Here is a 14,164-nt window from a genome sequence, read left to right on the forward strand (position 1 = left end):
TTATTAGAGAATCACTGGAGAAAAGGTTTTAGTCTTGCAGATAAAATATAAACATTCTTTGACGTAAAGAGGAGGCTTAGAAAGGTTAAATTAGATGCACGCAGAAACATTTTCTCTGGAAAGAAAATATTCTATAGAAATTTCTGTAGAATTTCTGTAGAATATAGAAAATATTCTATAGAATATTTCCAGAGAATGTTTTCTCTGGATTATTAGTTTTATAAAGAATTATTCAGAAAGTCCTATAAAACTACTAATGTTAAAAATCACAATTTCATTAGAATGAATGACACTAGGAGACAATTTTAGGGCCCATGTGAAATATTAGAGTATTGAAAGTTATTTTCGTATATAAAAACATTGATGCTGTCTTGCAGTTCATTGTAATTTTAATTCTGAAATGATTATCCTTTTATGAATGTCTCAAAAATACTGAGTTAAAAGTGTGTAGTGAAGAATATGAGGGGAAGCAAAGCATCTGGATCAATCCTATCTTGCTAGGTATGTGCTGTGAAATGTAAGATTCTGTGCTAATACAAATAAATAGTTGTGAACAATATCTGATAGATGGTTGAATGCTCAACGAATGTTGGCCACTACTATTTGTATTAGTAGCAGTATGGACATGATTTATTTTGATACATATGACTGCAGAGAGTCAGAAATAGGGTTGTTGTGACCCTCGTTATCGGTGCTATCAGTGTACTGAGTTCCATTGGATCTATGCTGTTTAATTTGGAGAAGATACTAATGGAGTAATCACATTGACTTTTCAATCTTTTGCAATTATCTGACTATAACTAGTTAATCTGTTTTGATAACCTTACTTGTGCTTGAAAGACAGAGTTATACGCCTGTGAATAAATATATTTTGTAAGGATTTCTTTGTCACTGATTCTGATCATAAAATCCACTGGAATGTTTCCATTTTTACCTGAGATAATAGGCACATTTTAAACTCTTTCTTTTTAGTATTTAAGAGTAAATATGGGGCGGGGGGAGAAGATGCGGTGGCTCTTGAGCTTGGTTAATAGATGCACATTATTTTTAAAAAGTTTCATTTTTTTCCTATGCAAACTGTGTTAGAATGTAATTTAAAAGTCATATATCAATACAACACAGTAAATTTGAATTAGAGTTATTGCTCCTATCTTCTTTGTAATTCTCCAACATTGGTCCCAAAAATATTTTTCCCTTAAGGTTATTTAGAAGTTGTTTCTATAAAAAAGTATTGCTATTTTTGCTCAGTGTTTATGGCTTTTGCTTTTGATTTACAAATATATATATATACACACACACACATATATATGTTTTTTTTTTTAAGGTGTCACAACATAATGAAAGTTGCTCAAGCCAAACTGGAAATGATAAAACCTGAAGAAGTAAACTTGGAAGAATATGAGGTAATGTGCTTTTTTAGAGGTAAAACTACAGATTTAGGGATTCTGTAATTCACTGATATTCCTTTCATTTCAGCCCAACGGAAGTAGAATTTGTTATGAATGATAAGTAAAAAATTAAGTTTCCAGGTCAATGCTCAAGTAATTAATAATTTTATAAATGATTTTAGGATTAACATGATGTGATAGCATGTAGACCAAAAAGTTTAAAATCAAAAAAGGAAGATTTTTGGTTTTCTATTTCAATGCTAGTTCTCAACTACTTTTTAAATGAACTTTTCTAGCTTAAAAACGAAGTAAAAATACATTGTTAATTTTGAAATCAACTTAGAAATTGCTGTTACATAATATTAACAAGTAATATTTATCAAGAGCCTACTATTTGCCAGGCATTTTTCTTTCTTTCTTTCTTTCTTTTTTTTTTTTTTCTTTTTGAGACGGAGTCTTGCTCTGTCGCCCAGGCTGGAGTACAGTGGCGCGATCTCGGCTCACTATGCCAGGCATTTGTCTAAGCGCTTTACATGTATTAACTGATTTAATTCAGACAGTAACACTGTGAGGTGGATTGTGTTCTTATTCCCGTTTGACACACGAGAAAATAAGGCATAGAACAGTGAAGTAACCTGCCTAAGGTTTTCACAGCCACAAGTTCACAGCTTGGCTAATAGAACCTACTTTAACTGTTGCGCTACACTGTGCAGCTGTACACTGTGGGCTGTATTTTTTCCTCACTTTGATTCATCAGATATATTTTGAGGAAGTTAGAGATTCATTTTAGTCACTATATGCCATATATATTTGTCATTATGAGACAGTGTTGTGTGTGAGAGAGCATGTACATAGGTACTTGTGCTTGTGGGATTTTTTTGTGCACAAAATTCTTTTTGTCAACTTTGGCTTTAAAATACTCTTTATTTTAATTGATGAATTCATACACCTAGTATTTCTTCAAGTTTTTAAATTTAACCTTATACATTGTCTTTTTTAAATTTACAAGTCTAGCAAATTTTACATTGTGGGGTGCGTTTGCTTAATATTTGGTTCCCTTTACAAACCTAATTATGGCACTTTAGATTCCCTGAACAATTAGTGTAATTCACTACATAGAGAAGAGGAAAGATAGAGCAAACACTCATTATTGATGAAAACCTTAGCTGGTTTGGCATATAAAGTAACTACCTAATTCACTAAAGAGTGTCTCTAAAAACAAAAATAAGAAATAATAAAACTGCAGCAAATATATAGAATTGTGAGCATTGAAAGCTTAAAATTTTTCTTATCAAAAACAAGGCAACGAGAATAAGTGAAAAGTAAAATATTGGAAAAGAGAAACAAAGACATTATTTGTAGTTTTTTTAATCTTGAAATTCAAATAAAATCTACAACTGATTTATTAGAACTAGTAAGAGAGCTTTGCAACATGCAAACTTGTGTCAGATATCAGTTTTATTCCATTATGCCAGTAAAAAAGTGAGACCATTTACAATAGTATCTGAAACTATGGAGTATATAGAAATAAATTTAACAAAAGGTGCAGTTGACTTCTGTGGGGAAAATTATAATACTTATCGGGAGACATTAACAAAGACCTAAATAAATGGGCATACATATGGTATTTGGAAAACTTGATATTATTAATATATAGATACCACTTTTCCCCCAAATGCTTTATAAATTCAGTGTAGGCCATATCAAAATTCTAGCAAGATGTTTTATGGAGCTTGATAAGCTGACTGAAAAATGTTATGGAAATGCAAAGATCCCAGTCCACCTCCTATCTCTGACAAGCAAATTAGTGAACAGTAGAAAGACTTTTTAATAAATAGTTGTGGAAAATAAAATTTGATTTCTTGTTCATTCCATATGCAAAAATTCATTTCAGTTGTGAAATGCTCCTGTGCAAAGCTGTTTAGAAGTCAACATAGGTAGAAGCCTAAAGACACTCATTTATCCATAAAAGGCACTCATTGACCAGATATTTTTGACCAGGATATGTAATCTAGAGCCAGAGAAATTCAAAATCTGTTTTATCTTGACCCTGAGGAGCAAGTGAAGTCATCTTTTAGTTAATAATGACTCCAAATCTGTACCCTTCCAATTGATTGAGAGCTCTACCCTTGTCCCCAAGATTGGTGTTCATGGGACTTGATTTTTAATTGTGACTTGATTCTGCACCACTTTCTTTAGTTTGCTTCAACGGACTGACTCATATTTTTATTCACAAACCTTCTCATATTCTAACTGCAGGGCCATTAAATCATACAAGTATTTAAATGACTTGTTTTTAGAGTCTGCATATTCCTCATATTTTTGGTCTTGCTCTAAGTTCAGGGTTCAGCAAACCATAGCCTGCAGACCAGCTTACCAACTGTTTTTGTAAATAAACTTTTATTGGAACATGGTCATTTGTATACATACTTTCTGTAGATACTTTCACACTGCAGTTACAGAGTTGAGTAACCGAAGATGAGGCTTGCAAAGTCTAAAACATTTATTGTCTGACCTTTTACAGAAAAAGTTTGCGTACTCACAACTTCCAAGGCAATTCTGATGACAACAAGGAATGACAGTTTGAATACCTTCCCCAGAAGAGCTAACTTTATTCTTGCAGGACAGATTTTACCTTTATTTGTTATTAATATCTAATAGCATGAAAATTATGTCTTGAAAATTAAAATTAAGGCTGGGTGTGGTGGCTCATGCTTATAATCCCAGCACTTTGGGAGATCAAGGCACAGGGAGTTGCTTGAGACCAGGAATTTGAGACTGGCCTGGCCAACACAGCAAGACCCTGTCTATACAAAACAGATTTAAAAATTAACTAGAACTGGAAGCGTGCACCTGTAATCCAAGCTACTTGGGAGACAGAGGTAGGAGGATTGCTGGAACCCAGAAGGTTGAGTCTGCAGTGAGCTGTGATCATGCCACTGCACTGCAGACCGGGCGACAGAGTGAGAGCCTGTCTCAAAAAAGAAAAAAAAAAAAAAATTTATATTCAAGGAGAATATGGTTGGCTAATAACGTGTCTGTGTTTCTTATTTTTGTTTATAATGTTTATATAAAAGCCTTAACACTTTTGTTATCAGTATTCTCTTTCCAATTTGTCTTATACTGAATTTCAGTTATTTTTCTTGAGTCAATTATTATAAAGTAAGTTAAGAAAATCTTGACTTCATTCTCTTTAAGAGTTACAGGATATCACCTTAGAATTATTTAGTCCTATTACATGCCCTGTAGTTGTTTGGGGGGTGGGGAGGGGCACTGAAATATGAACTGCAGCTGTTCTTTCACCGTATCTCATGTAAATAAACTATTCACCCTACACACTTAAATTTACCACACATTTGCAAAGTTAAAAGGTTAAATAAATCTATCATAACTTTTTTTTAGTTTCTTAAAATTATGTATCAAGTATAAGTGTTCAAGCTTTGGTTCATACTCAGTGTAATAATTTCATATTCTTCCATGAGTTGATGTAGATACAATAATATTTCAATAATACGATTTTATACTGATGAATTTTTGAGATGACCTGATGGATTATCCTGCCTTTATATTTGTTATCTGCTAGTAAAATCTTTAATTTCATATCAATGCCTAATAATTTTTAGGTTTAATGTTATATTAATAAATAGTCTTGTGTGCCAGAAAGTAAAGTCTTATTTTAGTTCTGATATATCTTCATTTTGAACTCTTTGTTTCTATTAATTCAAATAGTAGCAGAATAGTGTATTATTTTTGAACAGTTTCATAGTAGTTTTTAAATCTTATTTTGAACATTTTTAATTTTTCTTTCACTTACAGGAGTGGCATCAGGATTATAGGAAATTCAGGGAAACAACTATGTATCTCATAATTGGACTAGAAAATTTTCAAAGAGAAAGGTAAGGCAAAGTAGACAAATATGAAAAGAGCATAATTTTTGCACTTAATTCTATTCAGATATGACCTCATCCATGGAAAAGATTGTATTCACACACTGTATTTTTAATAAATGTTTTATTTTAGATCAGTTTTAAATTTACAGAAAAATTGCAAAGTTAGTGTAGAGATTTCCCATTTACCCCACATAAAATATATTTTCCATTAAAAAATCCATAAGGTTGGCATTAGTGTCTGTGTTTGTCAGCTCTCAAATACTACACTTGAGGCTGAGTCTCATCTTGATAGCACGTTGGAGTGTTTTCTGTCTGTCTTTGTGAACTTTCAGGTACTATAAAAAGTGTAGCTGTAGAAAATTTTTGAGTACTGTGACTTTAAACAAATTTTGTATTAATTTTCATTTAAATTAAAGATAATCTTAAAGGAATATCTACTTATTTAATTAAACAATTATTTTAATTATTAAGAAGAAAGGATACATTTTGCTTTACTTACATTTTAGAGTATTTACTAGTTTGCATGTATTTCTCCACTTATTTCTTAATGCATGTCGTTTAGCAATAACTTGACTAGTGATTGTTTGTTGAGGAAATGCTTTATTTTCGATGCAGTGTATATTGCAGCCAAGTAAAAGGGATATTGAATTTTTCCTTTTTTTTTTTTTTTCTTCATGAAGTTTAAGAAGCTCCCACTTAGGTAATGATGCTTCTTTTTCAAAAAACGAAACAAAGATCAATGTTTAATTCTGGAGTTATACTGTCCAACATAGTGGCCACGTGACAAAACTTAAATAACTAACAATTTTAAAACCAAAGTTCAGTTCATCAGTTACACCAGCCACATTTCAGTAGTTCAGTAGCCTCACGTGGTTAGTGGCCTCTATTTTTAGCCAGCATAGAACATTTCCATAATCACAGAAATTTCTACTGGACAGTACTATTCTAGAGGACAGTACTTTCATTTTTATATTAATAGTTATCAAAATTTTTAAAGTTATCACACAAAAGGAAAAAGTAATGTTTTACTTAACAATTTATCTTAAGTACTTAAGTACAGATTATTTAAAGTCCTAGTCATTGTGCCGTTTATAAAATAATTTCGCTTTGGTCATTGATGTAGGACACTTATTTTGCTCGATACCACCATTTTATAAGTTATGTCCGTCAAGATTGTATTTCTTTAATAGGAATATTCAGATGTACTAGAATTTATAAGCTTTGTGCTGATTTAAGAGAAATAATATGATTGTATAATTCAATAGAGTAAGATTTAAAAAAGGCATTTCAGTGTTACTGATAAATCAGACTTCACAGAGATGTAGTAACTTTGTCAAGGTCAGGCAGCTAACTAGGAAAAGAAAAATTAAGAGACCTCGTATTCTTGTATAATTTAATGAAATCATGTAAATACCAAATGTATACATTTATCTCACTAAGAATTAAAAAGATGAAACTGCCACTTTGTGTCTGTCTGCATCTTCTGTGTTAGTTGTTCCCAGTTAACATATCTTAACGGAATTTGAGATATAACTTGGAAATATGTTTAAATATTATAATTTGCTTGTCAGTTTTCAAATAGATGCTTATTCAGAAAGCTAATATTCTAGTATAGTAAATGCTTATCAAATTAGGAGGATTAACTAGAAAATCAATGGTGACAGATATTACTTATGGAATATCTTTTAAAGAAATATTGGTGTGTGCGACTGTAATCCCAGCTACTCAGGAGGCTGAGGCAGGAGAATCACTTGAACCTGGGTGGTGGAGGCTGCAGTGAGCCATGATCACACCAGTGCAGTCCAGCCTGGGTGACAGAACGAGACACTATCTCAAAAAAAAAAAGAATTTTTTTTTTTTTTACTGTAAATATAGCAGTTATTGTTGCTGGCTGTGTATAAAATCTTGCCAAAAGGTTCTGTCAAAATTGTTTCTAATGAAAATGTAAACATTTAAAGCCTTGAATGAAGTACTTACTGATGGACCCTTGTGAGTCCTGAGAATAGTGAAGTGAAATCTATGATTTCAAGAACCAGCTAATTTTTTTTTTTTTAATGTTTTTGTAGAGATGGTGGTCTCACTCTGTTGACCAGGCAGGTCTTGAACTCCTGGCCTCAACTGATCCTCTCATCACCACCTCCCAAAGTGTTGGGATTACAGGCATGAGCCACCGTGCCCCACCCCTTTTCTTCCTTTTTTAAAATCTGATTTGAACTTCATAATATCTAGACTTATATTAATACAACACATATGCCTAATTCTATCACGTTTTTTTTTTTTTTTGAGACGGAGTTTTGCACTTGTTGCCTACGCTGGAGTGCAGTGGCGTGATCTCAGCTCACCTCAACCTCCACCTCCCGGGCTTCTCCTGCCTCAGCCTCCCGAGTGGCTGGGACTACAGGCATGCGCCACCATGCCTGGCTAATTTTGTATTTTTAGTAGAGGTGGGGTTTCTCCATGTTGGTCAGACTGGTCTCAAACTCCTGATCTCAGGTGATCTGCCTGCCTCGCCCTCCCAAAGTTCTGGGATTACAGGCGTGAGCTGCCACGCCCGGCTTCTATCAGCTTTTTTATGTTTGGGGGCTTTTTGTTTTTGCTTTATTCCACTAGGTTTCCCAGATTTAGAAGAAATCTTTCATTTTCCACTTCCTCTCTTTCCTTTAGATCTTCTTCTTTCTGTTTTTTTACATTTTTCCCAATAACTAAACCTGTCTGCACATAGAAAAGAACCTACGTTGTCGTTGAACAAACCAAATGATGTTTGTGATCATAAAACGGAGTAACCTGAGTTTTTCCTTCATGCATGTGGGACACTGCGTTCAACAAGTAGATTGTTGGTTTCACATTAGCTTCAATTCTGAGTTCAAATGGAAGACATTGGAAAATAAATACCAAGGAAGACAGAACTATCCGAATTTATCCGTTTTGCCTCTTTTCCCAGATTTTTTCTTAATTTGTAGCTCCTATTTTATTTTTTACTTTTAAGATATAACTGTCTCTGGGTTTCAGATGATAACTGTTGCTAAAAAGGTGCTCCCAAGCATACACTGCATCCGATGATATTTTTTATTATAATATAGATTATCAAAACTTAAGCATATACTTAAAATGTTTTATAATTGTAGCTGACTTTGTTTCTACAAAGGTGAAATACTAATGTTACATGTTTCTTTTTAATTTTCAAGTTATATAGATTCCTTGCTGTTCCTCATCTGTGCTTATCAGAATAATAAAGAACTCCTGTCTAAAGGCTTATACAGAGGACATGATGAAGAATTGATATCACATTATAGGAGAGAATGTTTACTAGTAAGTTGAATGCATATAGTATGATCTTACCATTTTGTCTGACATTGGGCAAGTTTTCCAGACTCATATATAAGTGATGACTACATAAACTCTGATGGGATAAGAACATGATGATGTCTATAAACTGGTTCTAATCCCTTCAGATGGCAAAGTGCACTCAGTTATTTATTCTTTCCTCTTTATGAATCCCAAGTACTATAGGTGATAAATGAGAAATGTTCTTAAAATAGCATCAGTTTGTTTACATTTCTGTATTTAGATTTCTTTATCACACTACCACTCCTTTTTTGGTGGGAGAGGAAGGGATGCATAGATAAGTCTTTTAAAAAAGTTTTATGTAAGTCTATAAGAATATGCAGTCTGGGTGCGGTGGCTCACACCTGTAATCCCAGCACTTTGGGAGGCTGAGGCTGGTGGATCACTAGGTCAGGAGAACGAGACCATCCTGGCCAACTTGGTGAAAACCCGTCTCTACTAAAATACACACAAAAATTAGCCGGGCGTGGTGGTGCACGCCTGTAGTCCCGGCTGAGGCAGGAGAATCGCTTGAACCCAGGAAGTGGAGGTTGCAGTGAGCCGAGATCGCGCCACTGCACTTCAGCCTGGTGACAGAGTGAGACTCCATCTCAAAAAAACAAGAATATGCATAGAATGTGTCAGAGTAATTTCTGTTTAACCTAAAAAAAATTGAATTTTGAGATACAAGAATAGTATAGCTGATTTTAAACATAAATACTACCAAAACCTGATGGTTCCTCTGAAACATTCAAAAAATGATATGATGTTTCTTATCATTTTTTGATAGTAACCTAACCACATTTGGTTATTTGTTTTACATAGGAATTTAAATGAAACCTCATCAAGATTACTTTAGTGTTCCTTTCAGGTTTATTCATATTATATATTTACAAAGTGTTAGGTTCTGAGGGATACAAATATGAGTAAGATGTACTTCCCGTCCTCAGAAAACTCAGTCTGATAGGAGAAATACAGAAATAATTGTTATGTTCTGGAATAAGTGTCATTATGAGAAATATGCACAGTGATATGCCTGAAATATTTGGGAAGAACCTTAAGAGAGAAGGTTCTTAAGATCTCATCTGAATCTTAATGGATAAATAGGAGTTTTATTCATGATAGAGAAGGGAGAATATTCCAGTGCACAACAGAAAATAAAGATAAATTCGTTGTGGCTATCCAGGTTATGAGGAAGTGGGGTAAGGTGGAAGTGATGAAGCTGACAATACTTGTCGATATTGGTCAGATGATAAAGAAACTTATATGACATTCAGATGAGTTTGCACTAGTGTCAGTTTGATTAGGTTTGGCATGATGAAGTTTGTTTTCAGAAGATAATTCTGGTAATAATAATAATAGCATACTAGAGGATGAACAGGAACGAAGTAGATTGAAGTCAAGAACCTTAGAGGGGAAAGTCAAGGGATGGAGAGTGAGGGCCTCGACTCATGTAGTACAGTAGGTATGATGGTGAAGGAAATGAAAGCAGGGCATGTCATAGCTGTTGGGTGAGTGGAAAGAAGGAAATGGAAGAGTCAGAGCTGCCAAACTTTCTAGTTTTTCATTTAATATTAGGGAATCTAATAGGAGGAACAAGGTTGGCTTTGAACATGTTATATTTAAGAGATTTCCAAGACATTGTTTGATTCAGTGAACTTAACATTAAACTTGTCATTAAATTTTATATCTCATTTAATGCATACTTCCAAAAATTGTAATAAATACTTGAAGATTTATCTCATTTTATTCTCTTAACCCCTATGGTAGGAAGATAATAATACCCTATTATTAATGTAAAGAAAGTGAAGCTACGAGATTTAGCTAATCTGTTCCCAATTGGTGTATTAGTCCGTTCTCACAGTGCTATAAAGATACTACACAAGACTGGGTAATTTTTAAAGGAAAGAGGTTTAATTGACTCACAGTTCCATACGGTTGGGGAGGTCTCTGGAGACTTAAAATGATGGCAGAAGGTGAAGGGAAGCAAGGACCTTCATCACATGGTGGCAGGAGAGAGAAGTGCAAGCAGGGGAAATGCCAGATGCTTATAAAACCATCCGATCTCAAGACTCACTTCCTGTCACAAGAACAGCATCGGGGGAACTGCCCCTATGATCTGATCACCTCCCACCAGGTCTCTTCCTCGACACCTGGGGATTACAATTCAAGATAAGATTTGGGAGGAGACACAAAGCCTAACCGTATCAATTGGGTAATTGATTCATGGCCAAGTTGGACTTACAGCGCAAGGTTCTTTCCAAAATCAAAATAAATTGCACAAGAATTACGGTGTAAATATGTAAATATTTTTATTTGAAATTCAACTTTCAAAGTCACATTTATCATGCTGTAAACATAAGATTTTAAATAAGAATGCTTAAATATTATAGGTCTTATACCTGTATTTATCTCTTACGTTTCTTATTACATGGATTTCTCTGTTCTACTAGATCAGTGATCAGCACACTATGGCTTGTGCTCCACCTACCACTTGTTATTATAGATAAGTTTGATTGAAACATAGCCATGTACATTCATTTATATATTATGTATTATTGCCTTTGTACTACAAGCAGAGATGAATAGTTGCAACAGAAACTTTGTGGCCTTCAAAGCCTGAAGTAGGCCTTGTCTGGACCTTCACAGAAAAAGTTTGCCAATCCTCTTACAAATTGTAAGCTCCATGAGAGTTTTCTGTATTAATCACTTGAATGCCCCTGCATCTGGAAAAATTTCTGGCACATGGTGTTTACTCTGTAGGAAGTTTTTGAAGGGATAAGTGAATTGATTACCTTTATATTTCTGTATCAAGGAATACAATAGTATATATTCAGTTGCCATTTATGGAGATGAGTTTTTCAAAAATTAATATGGATTCTGAATTTCTTTATTTTTAAAACAATTATAAGTGCTTATAAAATTTTATAATTGGGGGAAGTTAATCTCTAGAGAAGAAAAAATGGCCCCTGTATTGATGATCAACATAAGCCAAACAATAGTGAAAAACACAATAATGTTCCATCCACCAGTGTTTGCTTTTGTTTCTGTTGTTGTCATATGCATAGCGTTTTCTAAAGAGAGGTTTTCAGTTCTAGGTAGGTTGAGATTGTTTTCTCTAAATACCGTTTGTTCTAATACTGTTTGTGAACATATTTTTGTTGTCTTCCTTATTAATACTTACAGATATTTAATTTAAAAAGGAAACAAAAACGTATTCTTTTTTTTTGCATTGCATTAAGAAATTAAATGAGCAAGCCGCAGAACTCTTCGAATCTGGAGAGGATCGAGAAGTAAACAATGGTCTGATTATCATGAATGAGTTTATTGTCCCATTTTTGCCATTATTACTGGTGGATGAAATGGAAGAGAAGGATATACTAGCTGTAGAAGATATGAGAAATCGATGGTGTTCCTACCTCGGTCAAGAAATGGAACGTAAGTTTAAACAATGGTAGTAGGCACCTGAGATGTCGGGATTAAACGCAGTTAGAATTAGATGTTATTTATTCTTGCCATTTTTTATATTAAATATAATATTAAGTATTTAATTTCACATTCACATTACTCTTTTTCCATATTGATGAGCTAAGCTGGGTGCATTGCAGTTGCCATTTGTTTTTGTCTCCCCAAAATGGCAATTATCTTACCTATCACGGCAAGTTAATATTAGTAAATCATGTTGACAATGATCATGTCATAATTTCTATCTTTAGTTAGATTTAATTGTTTGTATTTGCAGCACACCTCCAAGAAAAGCTGACAGATTTTTTGCCAAAACTGCTTGATTGTTCTATGGAGATTAAAAGTTTCCATGAGCCACCGAAGTTACCTTCGTATTCCACGCATGAACTCTGTGAGCGATTTGCCCGAATCATGTTGTCCCTCAGTCGAACTCCTGCTGATGGAAGATAAACTGCACACTTTCCCTAAACACACTGTATAAACTCTTTTTAGTTCTTAACCCTTGCCTTCCTGTCACAGGGTTTGCTTGTTGCTGCTATAGTTTTTAACTTTTTTTATTTTAATGACTGCAAAAGACAAAATGACTATACAGACTTTAGTCAGACTGCAAACAATAAAGCTGAGAATCGCATGGAGCTCAGACTTTGTTTTAACCGGAACTGATGTATAATCACAGATCTAATTGATTTTATTATGGCAAAACTATGCTTTTGCCACCTTCCTGTTACAGTATTACTTTGCTTTTATCTTTTCTTTCTCAACAGCTTTCCATTCAGTCTGGATCCTTCCATGACTACAGCCATTTAAGTGTTCAGCACTGTGTACGATACATAATATTTGGTAGCTTGTAAATGAAATAAAGAATAAAGTTTTATTTATGGCTACCTATGTGTTTGTAAGCAGGTATATTGTATATTAGTGTATTAGTAATATATACATGAATTTTGTCTGGGGATTAAGATTGGACAATTAATAGATTAATACAGTCTTGATTCTGCTCTAATGGTAGCAAATTGGAAAATGTTTAAGTATTTGACACTTAAATTTATCTATATTTTTAACAAAATTCTTAAACTTAGTATGGCACCTGAGCTTGTTTTGAATTCGGTCAGGGTTTTTACTCAAGCAAGTGGTTGATTTTTTTAAGTCAAACTACACTGAAACTTTTAACCTTTTCTTAGATTAATTTTACTTTTTAAATGTATTTAAAATACATAGCAAGGTGATTATTTCAAGAGAATCCCAAAGTACTTGAATAAGGGCTATTGTAAAACTTAAAAGAAATATTTATATATACACATATATACACATACACACATGTATATATATATATTCTTCATAATGGAGGACAATGTTTTGCAATATATAAATCATTCTATTTTTGTAAATTGTATATCACTTTAATTGAAAATGTTCTCTGCTAATTAATACTGTGAAACAAAATTGATGTTGTTTAACTAGAAGTTATGAGTATCTTAACTGCCTTTATTCCTTTTCAAAAAGGAAAAAGCTATAGAACATTTTGTAGATGAAACTACTGTTAATGAATTAATATTGTGAATGAAAATCAAAATCCATACTTTAAAGGTAATCATGTTACTAACAACCTATTTTTGAATTCATAAAGATTTCTTTATAAATGATGTTTTGTGAGCACAGTAAAATAGACCATTATACTATGTATATGTTTGATACAGCGTCGCCAAAACTAGTGTTGTTTCTAAGTGCCTCTCACAAAAGATCCTGGATGGAGGAGTAAGATGAAATATTATGCTATTATATGATACTGTTTGTAAAGCTACCAATGTGCTAGCAAGGTATTAATGACAAGGAATTATTACTGTTTCTGTTGTGAAGTTAGATTTTGCATATTGTATCTATCAAAATATGTTTGGGTTTAGATTTTAAGTTGTCTACTGAGCAGAATTCTGCATTGGTTTTCCAGTCCTGTTAAAAGTTTAGAAACTTCATATGTGTCATCACAGCTTTTGTAAAGTATCCTTAATATTTTATGACATTCTACCACGGTGGTAAAGTTGTTTGTGTTTGTGTGTATAATTGACTGCTGAGACACAAAGTGCTCAAACACTACATGGA

The 14,164-nt window shown here is 33.4% G+C and overlaps 1 protein-coding gene across 5 annotated transcripts in view; it reads left to right on the forward strand.

Annotated features, from left to right (window-relative positions):
* The window catches only part of LOC105483466 (ubiquitin specific peptidase 25), a 143,627-nt gene extending 130,676 nt beyond the window's left edge, over nucleotides 1-12,951 (forward strand). For all 5 annotated transcript variants that reach the window (XM_011744367.3, XM_011744369.3, XM_024793306.2 and 2 more), the window contains 5 exons: nucleotides 1,325-1,403; nucleotides 5,205-5,284; nucleotides 8,464-8,587; nucleotides 11,845-12,040; nucleotides 12,345-12,951. In XM_011744367.3, coding sequence (XP_011742669.1) covers nucleotides 1,325-1,403; nucleotides 5,205-5,284; nucleotides 8,464-8,587; nucleotides 11,845-12,040; nucleotides 12,345-12,517 — 652 coding nt within the window. In that variant the 3' untranslated portion in view covers nucleotides 12,518-12,951. The remainder of the gene's footprint in view (nucleotides 1-1,324; nucleotides 1,404-5,204; nucleotides 5,285-8,463; nucleotides 8,588-11,844; nucleotides 12,041-12,344) is intronic.
* The last annotated feature ends 1,213 nt before the right edge of the window (nucleotides 12,952-14,164 follow it).

This window comes from Macaca nemestrina, chromosome 4 (assembly GCF_043159975.1).
Source record: "Macaca nemestrina isolate mMacNem1 chromosome 4, mMacNem.hap1, whole genome shotgun sequence".
In the NCBI taxonomy this organism is placed as follows: Eukaryota; Metazoa; Chordata; class Mammalia; order Primates; family Cercopithecidae; genus Macaca; species Macaca nemestrina.